The sequence below is a fragment of the Eucalyptus grandis genome, chromosome 7, assembly GCF_016545825.1.
Source record: "Eucalyptus grandis isolate ANBG69807.140 chromosome 7, ASM1654582v1, whole genome shotgun sequence".
NCBI classification, from domain to species: domain Eukaryota; kingdom Viridiplantae; phylum Streptophyta; class Magnoliopsida; order Myrtales; family Myrtaceae; genus Eucalyptus; species Eucalyptus grandis.
In genome coordinates this window covers 22,663,284-22,678,505 of record NC_052618.1, presented here as the reverse complement: position 1 = coordinate 22,678,505, position 15,222 = coordinate 22,663,284, and the positions used below count along the sequence as shown (strand labels likewise).

Here is a 15,222-nt window from a genome sequence, read left to right as displayed (position 1 = left end):
GCTTCATCAGTTACTTATTGAGTGTGGTGTTATCACTCATCAACAACATTTGTGAACGAAAAAACACTTTGAGATGTCGCAATGTTAGATGTCTGAGGAGCTCAATCTAATCCGGAATTCGTAGAAATGAGCAAGGATATCCATTTTAGCATTTTTCCCGAATCAGAGCACCGGAAATTATTACATCGACAATATGTTTATTATATAAATCGTCGAACTAAAAGGGAGCTACAAGTGCAAGTTAAATGTATAAATAATCGAACCACCTACTAATCAGCGCAAAACATTCCTTGGGCTTGTATTCTGGAGCCGTGTGTCCCGCCCCCTGCACGAAGGAGTTCATATAACACCACTTTCAACATACGGTTCGCGAATTCTAAGGAGCCAATTTCGTTGAAATTAAAATGTGAAAAAGCTAAGAAAAAAGGGCTTGTAAAGAAGAAAGTATAGGATATGAATCTCTTTACCTTCACGGTTACAAATGTAAAAAGGGATGGAAAGGAAGAATATAGCGTAGCATACCTATAAGAGAGAAAAGAGAGCAAAGTAAGCACAAACGATTGAGATACCCAATAGAAGATATAATAAAAATAAAAAGGGATCAGTTGTCTTGCTGCTATACATGCATTTTGCGATATTACCCGGGGAACTCGGATGGACAGACTATTGCTTTCACCGAGTATCGAAAATGCAGGAGCCTCATTTCATAAATCAACATAAGTACCAGGATGTCGAGAGAATTCGTCTAGAAATTGAACTATACAATAGTTAAGAGGTTGTTATCGAAACCAAACCCGGCAACTTGTCCATCGACAAACCACGCGTGCCAATCTTCAGAAATCGTTAGATTCAGTGTATCGATCCAAGCTTGAGTTCCCACATACGGGATGACCATGTCGTGATCACCACTGCACGTTAAGAAAGAGTAACATTAAGTGAAGTAAGTAGGTCAACTATGAGCCATAAATCTCATTGCAAAGTGATGCTTGATTACCTATAAATAAGCGCTCGAAATCCCCTTTTTATGAGCTCTTTGTGTATGTCAATGACAACTAGGAAATTGGATGTGTAAGATAAAGTCTTATTGCACCTTACCCACTTCTCAACTGTCCCCTGGCTTATCATTAAACACATCACAAAGTATAGACCAAAAATAGATGTAAGAGAAAGAACAAAAAGATAATAAATAAAAAAGTGATATTATGTAGTCAACATTACTGGTAGACATACCTCTCGGATATGAAGAGCATCTCGAACTACTTTAGCGCTAGCCCAGATATAGATGTAGAGATAGTTATAATTCTACAGTGAAAAAATGAGGTTACTAAATTGAGCCGGGAACTTTGCAATTTGATCATGATCCTTTTTATTTAAGCTGAAAATGACTAATTCGACACAAATTTCCTGTCAAATTATTATTTTTTTGGTCAGGAATTTCCGGTCAGACTGCTTGAGGGTGTATTTAGCCACGCAATAATTAGAAGAAAAAAAATGAGTCACCAATTATTTGATTAGAGAGCTTAAGGGAATCATCCTTAAGCTCACTTCATTGGTCGTAAAATTTCAACCTTGGAGAAATTAAAAATATTTACACATCATTGGCAACTACTCACATAAGAACTTAAACTTTTTATGGTCAGGAAAATGGTAAGTCATCAAATTTCAAGATTTGTCATTTCTAATTTTTAACCTTGACCTTTAAATTGATATATTAATCATCAAATTTCAATGTAAATAAATATTAATTACAGCGTAATGAAGTTGTATTTGTACATAATTACCATGGTGTGACTACTAATCAAAAACATGAATATTACTCTTTTTCCTCATTTTTTTCTTCTCTTGAACGTAAATGTTATGTTAACATGTATTTGATATTCTTGACTAGAGAATGGATGAGAAGTAGAGAATCAAAATAATCTGAGAAACTATAATTGACCAACGAAGATGATGATCCACCAAAGATCTAATTAATTAAGTCACATCCGCTTCAACCAAACGAAAAACGACATCTAGTTTTCTTGTCAGAATAAAAAAATATGATTTAAATTCCAATAATATATGAGAACTTTATACTCGAATTTACATGTCAATACATATATATCATGGAAGTTCTTGGTATTTCGAGTATGGAGAAGTCAAAGTGCCTACGCGGCTAAAATTAAATTAATTAAAAGGTAAAAGGCATAATTCAATTAACAAATTGATTCCTATTTTTTTCTGAAAATATGTGGCAAAACGGTGGTTAAGAATAAACAAAAACTAATCTTACCCGGCACCAAACCCGGGAAGCTCTCTCCGTCGGCAAAAGGAGAGGTGAAGGGTCTCGATTTATTAAGGTTGGGTCCCACCTATCACTGACCGTCGATTTGGGAGACTGAGTCACGCAGTTCGGTTCCAGTATGTTTGCCGTATCTATATTCTCCACGCACTGTAGGTAGCAAAAAGTCAAGGTTCAATGCATGGAATTTCCAATAATATATATATTGGTCAAAAAGGGAAAAGAGACAGAAAGAAATAATAAAGAAATAAAGAGGAGGGAAAAAAAATGATTGCCAACTAACCAGGTTCACAGCTTTAAGATCGTCAACGCAATCGGCATTGCTTTCGTTGACGTTTATGTACTTACCGTTACAATCAGTTTTAGCTGACTGAAATACACACAAAAGATGGACATTAATTTTCGAATCAAATATTAAATAAAAATAAGTGACTCGTGGAGAAATATTCGGTGTGGACAAAAATCTCAGAACACATATTTTTGCCTTTTGTTTTCTCACTTTTTATGATATTAGTATTGATAATTAAGAAAATTTCCTGAATTTGTATTTCATTTTAAAAATAATGATACACATTCTACATCTAATACATTTAGTATACGTCTCAATCAATCTTTTCATGCACCAAGCAATAACGAAAAACGTGAAAATTTTGTGGCATGACATGCCATAGAAAAAGCGGAAGTCTTTACCTCATATAGCTCATTTGGTATAAGACCCTTCAGATGAGCAAATGGGACTCTTGAATTGAGGTCACTATCATAATTTGTTAGGGGGTTTCCGAGTACGTAGCCCTGAATCAAATTGAAATAATAAGTTTCATTCTTTCAAAAAGGAAATGCAAAATAATGAGTGCACTAATGTGATGATAGCAATAGTTACCTCAAGATTCATCTTAGGCTCCAAACCAGCTTCATTTCCTGGTATAAATCATAATGAACCATGATCCCCGAAAGAAACAAACAAAATTGCCTTTTAGGACGCATCTAAATTTACTTATATTTTTCTTATTTTTTGGTTAATTTGAATTTGGGGAGTACACACTTGGGCTTTTTTATTCGAAACTTTTTTGAATATAAAATTATTGATGTGTAGAATTACAAACATAAAATGGTTAATCACAAGGAAGTAGAATATAAAAAATGAATAAATAATGATACCTTTATCAACTTCTAAAGCGACCCTTGGAACAGTGACACCCGAGTAAGAGTCCCCAGCAATGTAGAGTGGGTTGCTCAAAAACTGGGGATGGAGCTTAAGCCACTAAAAATCAAGCAACAAGGCCAAAAGATTAAAAAGAGATTAATAGTATTAATTATGTAGAGACTCTCCTTTATATAAAAATTCTCTTTTTGACTTTACCTTCCTTAGAAATTCGTAAGATTCTGCAACCGAAATGTTGTCGTTTATATTATAGCTTTCCCAATTATTAGCATAAGAAAATCCAGTTCCAACAGGTTGATCTAAGAATATAATATTCGCCACCTGTATAGTGAGCAAAGCTAATCGTGAATGACTTGCTAACATATAAGACTAGAAATATGGTATACTCAACGGTTGTCCAATAAAATTAAGAGGTTCATGTAGCATAAATGAATTATTGTTACCTTTGTCCATGAATAATCATTCAATTTGAGTGATGGTCTGAATCTAGTAGATTTCTCGTAATTGAACGTAAATGGACCTGCATTACATGTAATGAACATCCGTATTAGAATACATAAAATTTCAAAATTTAATGACATGTCCATTTATCATGCCGTAATCAACTTATTGCATGCGACGGCTGCAAAAATCAAGTGCCACATGAACTTACTTTTTGAATTGAGAAGAAATGTCATTATCTCTTAATTCCATTTATTTAATATCCCCTTTTGTGGCATTGACATAAGAGACATATAATATAGTAACTATTTGCCTAGGAAAGTAGTGATTGATTTCTAAAGGTTAGTTGTGATTGATTTCTAAAGGTTAGTTGTCAGCTACAATCTTGTTGGGCATGAAGCCTCGAAATCAACCTCCCATGAGTATGGAGTTCGATTTGCAAACAAGAGGGTGTTACTCGATTTGCAAACAAGAGGGTGTTAGTTGATTAAGACAGTAAGACAGTGATCATGAAAATTAGGAATCTTAGATTTCATTCTCGGCGGTTGACCACCACATCCGACAGGCTCAGCTTGGTTTCTCTTGACCTGTGTTTTGGCAAAGGCAAAGGTTTAGAGGAGGACTCACCGATCTCATAAATCAGTCCGGAGAGAGCAGAGCAACCGGGGCCGCCGGTGAGCCATAGCACCAGAGGGTCGTCTCTTGGGCTCCTCTCCGACTCGACAAAGTAATAATAAAGTTGAACATCATCCAACTCCCCAACTCCAATGTATCTAAAACAATTATAAAAAAAAATGGGGGAGAGAATCAGTCATAACACGCAAAGATTCAAACAAGTACCGAGAGAGAGAGAGAGAGAGAGAGAAACAGAGAGAAGGACAACAGTACAAATCAGCGAAAGAGAATGTCACAGACCCGGTTTCGAGATAAAAAGGGAGGTCTCCAGGCAATCCGGGAAGCGACTTGACCACCGTTTGTGACAGTCCAGACTGGAAGAGAAGGCAGAGGAGAAGACACAGAGGAGGACCGCAAAGCGCCCGCAGCTTCATGCTTTTTCGGGAGAATGGAGAGGGGAGGTTTTCCTAAGGTGATTATGGAGCTGTGCTTTCTAGACGCTCCTTTTGCGACACTTGGAAAGGCTATATCCTCACCGTGCATGCCCATTTTCCAGTGAAGGCTCCTGGTTCTGCCAAATCGATGGTGATAGCTACCTAACAGGCCTAAATACCGCCAAGGCTTAGCGTTCGGATGATGCGGGTAGATGAGGCCTAGGTGAAATCTAGAACTCGCGCAGAAATCCGTGCTTCGCCCCGGGATCAGGCGTGGATCGCTGTCGTGTTTTTTCTTGTTACGTGATTAGCTAGTTCTAGCAGATTAATCCAAAAAAGAGGTTGCACAGCTTAATGGACTCTTGGGCATGTGTTGAGACAAGATTTGTTCGTTTAGGACCGGCAGTCAGCGTCGTTTGACCGCGACCTGAGATTTTGTGCAACAATTGGAGGATCGACCCTATGTCTAGCTGGCAAAACTTGGCGGGGGTCCAGCGACCTTTCTTACCGTTGAAGGGGAGGTCCGCCGGCGTTGAATGAGGGTTAGGATTGAAGCTCTGAAATTAGATTCGGAAAAAAGGAGAGATAAGAGTGGCATAAAGAGCACCGCAAGAGATCAGGTATACATTCATTGGAACTTCCCGAGCTAGAAACGGGACAGCCACGTCCTTCCGAAGATTAGACAGGAAAATCTCCTAACACTAACTAGGTGCAACCCAATCAATTCGATCCCTGATATCGGTCGGCCTTGAACTTAATGTTGCTGAATCGTATGGCGTGCATTTCGATCCGTCGATCAATGATTGAGATTTTGACCTCTCTCTCTCCCCCCGCTTTTCATCGTCCTCAGTGAATGTTTAATCCCTACCAATCTCTTACAAGATTGCCAATAGAGTGAAGGTATTGGGGCATCCGGTGATCCAAAAAGCCCTGTTGACACCCGAAATTTTATTGACATTTTTAAACATCCTTTTTGCAAAAATAAAAAGCAAAAGAAAAAAAATGAAATGAAATGAAAAGAGAAAAAAAGTTAGAAATAAGGAAAACGAAAGAAAAAGAAAAACAGGAGAGAAAAAAAAAAGGAGAGAAAGAGAAAAAGAATAAAAGAAAGAAAAAAATAGAAAACAGAATCGGGGAACGCTGGCGGGAGAGAACTCTCTCTCTATTCTTGGGACTCTCTCTCTCGGGGGGAGGCCATTCTGGAGATCTACTTTCTCTGACTATAACTCTCTCTCTAAAAATCTCTCTGGAATGGGCTCGATTTTTTTTTTCTCTCGGAGGGGAAGGCAATAGCTTCACGGATTTTTTTTGTTCGATCATTCTTTGACCCCATCAACAAAAAGCGAAGAAGAAAATTCTCCACGATTTCTCTCTCTCCCGGGATGTGACGGGTGAACTTCTGCAAATCTGTGCAGAAATTCTCCATTCATGGACTCTTCATGGATTTAGTCCACTCAATCCTTTGATAGAGGCAACAGATTTCGTTTTTTACCGAAGGGAATAATCGAGATCTTCACGAGTTTCGTTGCACAATCCAAGGAGATTATCCACAACTGAAATCAGAACAAGCTGAGATTCTGGATTCGGCTAAGTCTTCTCAATCTCTACTCGTATACTTGGTGTGCTTGGACTCTGATTACATTAGATTTTGTTGACGTCGATCTCTTCAATTTCGTTGATTAGCGTCCGTTGATGAGCCTCGTAAGTCAAAAATCGGAGATCGACGTCGAATGAAGTCCCGAGCAAAGTCCAATCGTTTCTTCATCAGGCGATCAGTATTTTCAGCAAAGTCTAGCGACTACGATGCACCGATGTGTTCATCTCTGAGTGCTGATCTAGAAAAAGTATTAGAGAAGAGTGATCATGATTTGTGAAAGTCATAAGTCAGAGCTTGAAAGATCGGTGCTGAATAGCTCTTATACCATAATCTGACTCGGTGTTCTTCACGTTCCGTAGTCCTCGAAGCAAAATCAAAGCTAAGCGTTCCATTTCCTTTTTGTGTTTTGATTACAGAACAAAATAAAATTCGACCCTCTGCTGATTTCAATATATTTTTTTTTTATATTAAATAGCAATTTCGTCATTGCTAAATGAAGAGATCTTCGAAGACATGTTCTTCGCCGATTATGTCTTCGCCGATTCAATCAAGGTAAGTGCTTGAAACTCCTTTTAATAGCATCCGATGAGGCGAGAGCTTTCCATGTCGAAATTCATTCTTGACAATGAAGGTTTGGGGCCAGGATGCATTGCGAATCTGATTAGAATCAATACTATGATTACAGTTAGATCTTTTGGTTCTATGATTTTTTGAACTTGGATGACAATTGTTCTACAACCTCGGATTCCTGACAGACCTCTTTGTGCGTATGCCCATAATTGAGTTAGTATATGTGCCTTTTGGTGCTCGATGTCTTCATGAAAGTCAAAGATGATTTGATTAGCTTTCTAACGAGCTATAGCACATCTTGATCTTCTTCGATGATCATTAGCTATCTGAAATCTTCTTCGACTGGAAAACTGATATATTGTAGTTTGCGATTTTCTACTGAATTTTGCTCATTAAATCATTCGGTGTCTCATGAAAAGTTGCTTGAAATGTCCTTGGCTACAACATATATTTTTTTCAGAATTTTTTGGAGTTGATTTGATAATGACAATGCTCATTAAATCATTCTTGAATGAGCTAGTAGATGTGTCCAATTGCCTTTGATGTGTTGTAGATATTCATAAAGGGCATTTCAGACTTCGGAAAGACGCATGTTATATCATATTTGAATCTCGTTTGATGTGAATATCATGCATTCATTTGGCTAATTGCAATTGAAATTTATCATGCATGACATTCTTAGTTCTAAGTCACTTTGCAATGTTAATGACTTGTGTGATTTCTTTGCATTCTGATTTAGGGTTAAATGTTTGCCCAAACTTTTTTCGCATTCAACCTTATGTCATGTGCAAGTTTCACATTTTGATGCATTGTCTAGGTGGTCTTACGAACCATTAAACATGCATTGTATTTTTTTTTTTTTTGTGGCTGACATGCGCGAGTTCACAAATATCAATTTTTGACCATCAATTAGATCTTGATTGGACTTGAACCCTATTAGGAAGTCTTAAGATTCATCTTAATCTTTCAGATGATGTTAATTTTGCATCATTTACATACCATTTGATTTAAAAATTTGTTTCTTTCACTTGTATGCACCTATTCATATGTTTCTTAGATTAGGTTTAGATTAGGATCTTGAAGATGGAGAAGGCGTGAAGATGGTGAAGGTCGATGTCCATTCCGACCGTTGTCATGAACTATTTGTTTTCCCGATATATGTCTCGGGTTCCATGCATTGTATAAAACCCGACGAGTTGTGGGTTTCCTTTCTTTCCCAATTGTTTTCTCTTTTATATTTTTAGAATTGCGTGATTAGGTTTAATTGCTTTTCTTGATTGTTTACTTCATGTCTTGCAATTTCATTTTCATTGATTGTTTTCCTTTCATTTTTTTAGGAATAGAATAGAATGAAAGTAATCCACCACGCATGATCATTTAGTATAGAATTGACGATTCTGAAAAATATAAAAAGAAATGTATTGACATGTTAGGAAAAACGCAACATACTATTTAGGTACCGAAAGGGCGTTAATAGCAATATTAGCGTAACCAAGTCCCCGAACCTAGATATCTGGTTACGTAGGAATCGAAGGAACACTCCCGACCCTCGGTTGAGTTTCTAGCCGACCCCCAAATTGAGGCTAGTGGCGACTCCTGTATATTTTTTAGGTTGTTAGATACCTAGATCGTATAAATAAACATACTGTCATGCGGGGTACAAGCTTGGGAGAGCTCGCAATCTTGAGATCAAGTATCCCTAAACCCGACCTTGACACTTTTCGAGGGGGCGGCGAGATCGGGTCGCGACAAGCCTAAAGGGTCGTCTTTTAGACGTCTCTTGGACTTCATAAAGATACAAAATGTCTTGACCCGTCAAAGGGAGGGTCCCACAACAAAAAATAAGAAGAAGAAAAAGTGTAGAAGATACTGTTGTCCTAATTGATTCCAATTTGACCTGATTAGTTGGGAAACTAGAACATTGTGCGTTAGGAAATTGATTTTAGAGAGAGGACTGAAAGCAATGCAAAAAAAAGGGAGAGAAAGAAAATAAGGGAAGAAGAATAAAAAGAAAAGGGATTCCACGTACGCAATGCAGACACCATAACACATTGATTCAACCCCAAATTGCAATGCCCAGAAAGGATTCAAGTCTTGTATTCGTTTAATCGGAGTAACTTTCGGGGTTAGACACAAATTCAAAGTTTAGGGAATCAAACTACGAAGTCCAATTTCTAATATGGAATTCGTAGAGATGAGCAAAGATATCCATTTCAGCATTGTTTCCGAGTCGCAATGTTAGATGTTTTGCGCCGGAAAATCATTACATCAATAATATGTTTATTATATAAATCGTCGAACTAAAAGGGAGCTACAAGTGCAAGTTAAATGTACAAATAATTGAACCACCTACAAATCAGTGCAAAACATTCCTTGGGCTTGTATTCTGGAGCCGTGTGTCCCGCTCCCTGCATGAAGGAGTTCATATAACACCACTTTCAACATACGGTTCGCGAATTCTAAGGAGCCAATTTCGTTGAAATTAAGATATGAAAATGTGAAAAAGCTAAGAAAAAAGGGCTTGTAAAGAAGAAAGTATAGGATATGAATCTCTTTACCTTCACGGTTACGAATGTAAAAAGGGATGGAAAGGAAGAATATAGCGTAGCATACCTGTAAGAGAGAAAAGAGAGCAAAGTAAGCACAAACGATTGAGATACCCAATAGAAGGTATAATAAAAATAAAAAGGGATCAGTTGTCTAGCTGCTGTATATGCATTTTGTGATATTATCTTGAGGGAACTCGGATGGACAGACTTTTACTTTCACCGAGTATCGAAAATGCAGGAGCCTCATTTAATAAATCGACATAAGTACCATGATGTCGGGAGAATTCGTCTAGAAATTGAACTATATAGTACTTAAGAAGTTGTTATCGAAACCAAACCCGGCAACTTGTCCATCAACAAACCACGCGTGCCAATCTTCGGAAATCGTTAGATTCAGTGTATCGATCCAAGCTTGAGTTCCCACGTACGGGAAGACCATGTCGTGATCACCACTGCACGTTAAGAAAGAGTAGCATTAAGTGAAGTGAGTAGGTCAACTATGAGCCATAAATCACATTGCAAAGTGGTGCTTAATTACCTATAAATAAGCGCTCGAAATCCCCTTTTTATGAGCTCTTTGTGTATGTCAATGACAACTAGGACATTGGATGTGTAAGATAAAGTCTTATTGCACCTTACCCACTTCTCAACTGTCCCCTGGCTTATCATTAAGCACATCACAAAACATAGACCAAAAATAGATGTAAGAAAAAGAAGAAAAAGATAATAAATAAATAAAAGTGATATTATGTAATTAACATTATTGGTAGACATACCTCTCGGATATGAAGAGCATCTTGAACTGCTCTATCGCTAGCCCAATATAGGAATAGAGATAGTTATACTCCTACATTGAAAAACAAGGTTACTAAATTGAGCTGGGAACTTTGCAATTTGATCATGATCCGTTTTATTTAAGCTGAAAATGACTAATTCGACACAAATTTCCTGTCAATATTTTTTTTTTTTTTTTGGTCAAGAATTTCGGGTCAGACTGCTTGAGGGTGTATTTAGCCACTCAATGATTAAAAAAATGAGCCACCAATTATTTGATTAGAGAGCTTAAGGGAATCATCCTTACGCCGACTTCATTGGTCGTAAAATTCAACCCTAGAGAAATTAAAAATATTTTACACATCATTGGCAACTACTCACATAAGAGCTTAAATTTTTTATGGTCAGGAAAATAGGCAAGTCATCAAATTTCGAGATTTGTCATTTCTAATTTTTAACCTTGACCTTTAATTTGATATATTAATAATCAAACTTCAATGTAAATGAATACTAATTACAGCGTAACGAAGTTGTATTTGTACATAATTACCATGGTGTGACTACTAATCAAAAACATGAATATTACTCTCTTTTTCCCCTTTTTTCTCTTGAACGTAAATATTATGTTAACATGTATTTGATATTCTTGACTAGAGAATGGATGAGAAGTAGAGAATCAAAATAATCTGAGAAAACTGTGATTGACCAACAAAGATGATGATCCACCAAATATCTAATTAATTAAGTCACATCAGCTTCAACCAAACGAAATGTCAGAATAAAAAAATATTATCTAAATTCCAAAATTTATGAGAACTTTATATTCGAATTTACATGTCAATACTTATATATCATGGAAGTTCTTGGTATTTCGAGTACGGAGAAGTCAAAGTGCATACGCGGCTAAAATTAAATTAATTAAAAGGTAAAAAGGAAAATTCAATTAACAAATTGATTCTTTTTTTTTTCCTGAAAATATGTAGCAAAACGGTGGTTAAAAATAAACGAAAACTGATTCTTACCCGGCACCAAACCCGGGAAGCTCTCTCCGTCGGCAAAAGGAGAGGAGAAGGGTCTCGATTTATTAAGGTTGGGTCCCACCTATCACTGACCGTCGATTTGGGAGACTGAGTCACGCAGTTCGGTTCCAGTATGTTTGCCGTACGTATATTCTCCACGCACTGTAGTTAGCAAAAAGTCAAGGTTCAATGCATGGAATTTCCAATAATAATAATAAAAAATATTGGTCAAATAGGGGAAAAAGACAGAAAGAAATAATAAAGAAATAAAGAGGAGGGAAAAAAAACTGATTGCCAACTAACCAGGTTCACAGCTTTAAGATCGTCAACACAATCAGCATTGCTTTCGTTGACGTTTATGTACTCATTGTTACAATCAGTTTTAGCTGACTGAAATACACAAAAAGATGGACATGAAGGTTCGAATCAAATATTAAATGAAAATAAGTGATTCGTGGAGAAATATTCGGTGTGGGCAAAAATCTCAGAACACATATTTTTGCCTTTTGTTTTCTCGCTTTTTATGATATTAGTATTGATAATTAAGAAAATTTCCTGAATTTGTATTTCATTCTAAAAATAATGATACACATTCTACATCTAATACATTTAGGGCGCGCATGATAAAATTTATAATTCTCTATTCCTCTATTTCTTTGTTTCCCGGAGCAGGTTTGGAATAGAAATCCGTTGGATAACGCAATTTGATTTTTCTATTTCTAAAATAGATTTCTAGTTTAAAAATAGATTTGAATAAGAAATCAAAAGCTAAAATTTTTAACTTCCCAATTTTTAAAATAGAAATTGAGAAATCAATTTATGGCCAAAAATTTTGTCATGCACACTCTTAGTACGCGTCTCAATCAATCTTTTTCATGCACCAAGCAATAACGAAAAATGTGAAATTTTTTTGTGGCGTGACATGTTGTAGAAAAAGCGGAAATCTTTACCTCATATAGCTCATTTGATATAAGACCCTTCAGATGAGCAAATGGGACTCTTGAATTGAGGTCACTATCATAACTTGTTAGGGGGTTTCCGAGTACGTAGCCCTGAATCAAATTGAACTGATAAGTTTCATTCTTTCAAAAAGGAAATGCAAAATAATGAGTGTACTAATGTGATGATAGCAATAGTTACCTCAAGATTCATCTTAGGCTCCAAACCGGCTTCATTTCCTGGTATAAATCATAATGGACCATGATCCCCGAAAGAAACAAACAAAATCGTCTTTTAGGACGCATTTGAATTGACTTATATTTTTTCTTATTTTTTGGTTAATTTAAATTTGGGAAGTACACACTTGGGCTTCTTTATTCGAAACTTTTTGGAATATAAAAATATTGACGCGTAGAATTGCAAATATAAAATGGTTACTCACAAGGAAGCAGAATATAAAAACTGAATAACTAATGATACCTTTATCAACTTCTAATGCGACCCTTGGAACAGTGACACCCGAGTAAGAGTCCCCAGCAATGTAGAGCGGGTTGCTCAAAAACTGGGGATGGAGCTTAAGCCACTAAATCAAGCAACAAGGCCAAAAGATTAAAAAGAGATTTATAGTATTAATTATGTAGAGACTTTCCTTTATATAAAAATTCTCTTTTTGAATTTACCTTCCTTAGAAATTCGTAAGATTCTGCAACCGAAATGTTGTCATCTACATTATAGCTTTCCCAGTTATTAGCATAAGAAAATCCAGTTCCAACAGGCTGATCTAAGAATATAATATTCGCCACCTGTATAGTGAGTAGAGCTAATCGTGAATGACCTGCTAACATATAAGACTAGAAATATGGTATACTCAACGGTTGTCCAATCAAATTAAGAGGTTCATGTAGCATAAATCATTTTTTGTTACCTTTGTCCATGAATAATCATTCAATTTGAGTGCTGGTCTGAATCTAGAAGATTTCTCATAATTGAACGTAAATGGACCTGCAATACATGTAATGAACATCCACATTAGAATACATAAAATTTCAAAATGACATGTCCATTTATCATGCCGTAATTAGCTTATTGCATGTGACGGCATGCAAAATTCAAGCGCCACATGAACTTACTTTTTGAACCAAGAAGAAATGTCATTGTCTCTTAATTCCATTTATTTAATATCCCCTTTGAGTCATTGACATAAGAGATGTAATATAGTAACTATTCACCTAGGAAAGTAATAATTGATTTATAACGCTTGGTTGTTAGCTACAATCTTGTTCGGCATGAAGCCTCAAAATCAACCTCTCATGAGTATGAAGTTCGATTTGCAAAGAAAAGGGTATTAGTTGATTAAGACAATAAGACAGTGATCATGAAAATTGGGAATGTTAGATTTCACTCTCGGCGGTTGACCACCACATCTGACAAGCTCGACTCGGTTTCTCTTGACCCGTGTTTTGGCAAAGGCAAAGATTCAAAGGAGGACTCACCAATCTCGTAAATCAGTCCGGAGAGAGCAGAGCAACCGGGGCCGCCGGTGAGCCATAGCACCAGAGGGTCGTCTCTTGGGCTCCTCTCCGACTCGACAAAGTAATAAAAAAGTTGAACATCATCCAACTCCCCAACTCCAATGTATCTAAAACAATTTAAAAAAAAAAAAATGGGGGAGAGAATCAGTCATAACATGCAAAGATTCAAACAAGTACCGAGAGAGATAGAGAGAGAAGAGAGAGATAAGGACAACAGCACAAAAAAGTGAAAGGGAATGTCACTGACCCGGTTTCGAGATAAAAAGGGAGGTCTCCAGGCAATCCGGGAAGAGACTTGACCACCGTTTGGGACAGTCCAGACTGGAAGAGAAGGCAGAGGAGAAGACACAGAGGAGGACCGCAAAGCGCCCGCAGCTTCATGCTTTTTCGGGAGAATGGCGAGGGGAGGTTTTCGTAAGGTGATGATGGAGCTGTGCTTTCTACAGGCTCCCTTTGTGACACTTGGAAAGGCTATATCCTCACCGTGCATGCCCACGATTCTAGTGAAGGCTCTGGGGTCTGCCAAATCGAACTATACCTAAAAGTCAAGCTCCAAAAAGTGATCTCGTATTATCGGTTGCTAATTGAGGAACCTGAAAATACGAGATTAGTTAATGAAACGTTTGATTTGATGAGATTAATCAATGGATTAAACCATTAGCATGTGAATTGATAAGATTGATTAAATGATTAGATCATTGTTGTTTGTAATGATATTATTGATTAAACAAATATTTTCTGATATGTAGATGTTAAAGCAATATAATTATTCTTAAATTGTACGTGTATTATCCTAGGATTAAGATAAGTGAGCTTTGAGCATTGGTTTGTAAAGTGCATAGTTGATATTTAATTTGTTTAGAAGAAATATGCACTACTTACTAAACTGTGATTGTTCACTCATTTCCTTCCTTATTTTTTCGAGTTCCTCAATTAGCAACCGATAATACGAGATCACTTTTTGGAGCTTGACTTTTAGGTATGGTTTGAGATCTTATCTTTTGGTGAAAGGACAGTTATGTCATTTACTCCTACCTACCTTTGTGGCATTCGGACGTGACATAGGACATTTTAACATCTTCTAGGAAATTTATGAGAGAGAGAGAGAGAGAGAGAGAGAGAGAGAGAGAGAGAGTTAATATATCGCCGACCCTGTTTCAAGATAGAAAGTAAGTTCACTAGGGAATCCTAAGAGAGCCTAGATCACTGTCTATGAGAGAGTGCAAAGTGAAAAAAAAGACAGCCAGACCACAAAACACCAACAAATTTCATGTTTTTTTTTTTTTTTTTGAGAATTTGGGACCCGACA

General features: G+C 36.8%; 1 protein-coding gene across 6 annotated transcripts; it reads right to left on the bottom strand.

Moving 5' to 3' along the window:
* Positions 1-74: 74 nt before the first annotated feature.
* LOC104453066 (serine carboxypeptidase-like 2) lies at positions 75-14,377 on the bottom strand. 6 transcript variants are annotated; one of them, XM_039316597.1, is made up of 14 exons: positions 14,161-14,376; positions 13,875-14,020; positions 13,307-13,383; positions 13,062-13,184; positions 12,862-12,964; positions 12,583-12,620; positions 12,393-12,494; positions 11,746-11,832; positions 2,273-2,431; positions 1,231-1,302; positions 995-1,113; positions 764-908; positions 468-522; positions 75-325 (listed from the first exon to the last, which is right to left on the bottom strand). In XM_039316597.1, the coding sequence occupies exons 1-14, from the start codon at positions 14,292-14,294 to the stop codon at positions 270-272; spliced, it is 1,416 nt and encodes a 471-aa protein (XP_039172531.1). In that variant the 5' UTR covers positions 14,295-14,376; the 3' UTR covers positions 75-269. The 6 variants fall into 6 exon arrangements, 5 of the variants coding, with proteins under 5 accessions (XP_039172531.1, XP_039172530.1, XP_039172529.1 ...); XM_039316596.1 differs by lacking the exons at positions 11,746-11,832; positions 12,393-12,494; positions 12,583-12,620; positions 12,862-12,964 and adding exons at positions 2,565-2,651; positions 2,972-3,073; positions 3,162-3,199; positions 3,440-3,542; XM_039316595.1 differs by lacking the exons at positions 11,746-11,832; positions 12,393-12,494; positions 12,583-12,620; ... (3 more) ...; positions 13,875-14,020; positions 14,161-14,376 and adding exons at positions 2,565-2,651; positions 2,972-3,073; positions 3,162-3,199; ... (3 more) ...; positions 4,512-4,657; positions 4,800-5,083.
* Between the last annotated feature and the right edge of the window lie 845 nt (positions 14,378-15,222).

Excerpts from the sequence above, each read along its gene's own strand:
- LOC104453066 (XM_039316598.1), bottom strand. The coding sequence starts at position 14,294 with ATGAAGCTGCGGGCGCTTTGCGGTCCTCCTCTGTGTCTTCTCCTCTGC. Across the intron at positions 14,021-14,160 it reads CCTTTTTATCTCGAAACCGG|ATACATTGGAGTTGGGGAGT; the intron begins GTCAGTGACATT and ends AAATTGTTTTAG. Across the intron at positions 10,102-10,187 it reads TTTCGAGCGCTTATTTATAG|TGGTGATCACGACATGGTCT; the intron begins GTAATTAAGCAC and ends CTTAACGTGCAG.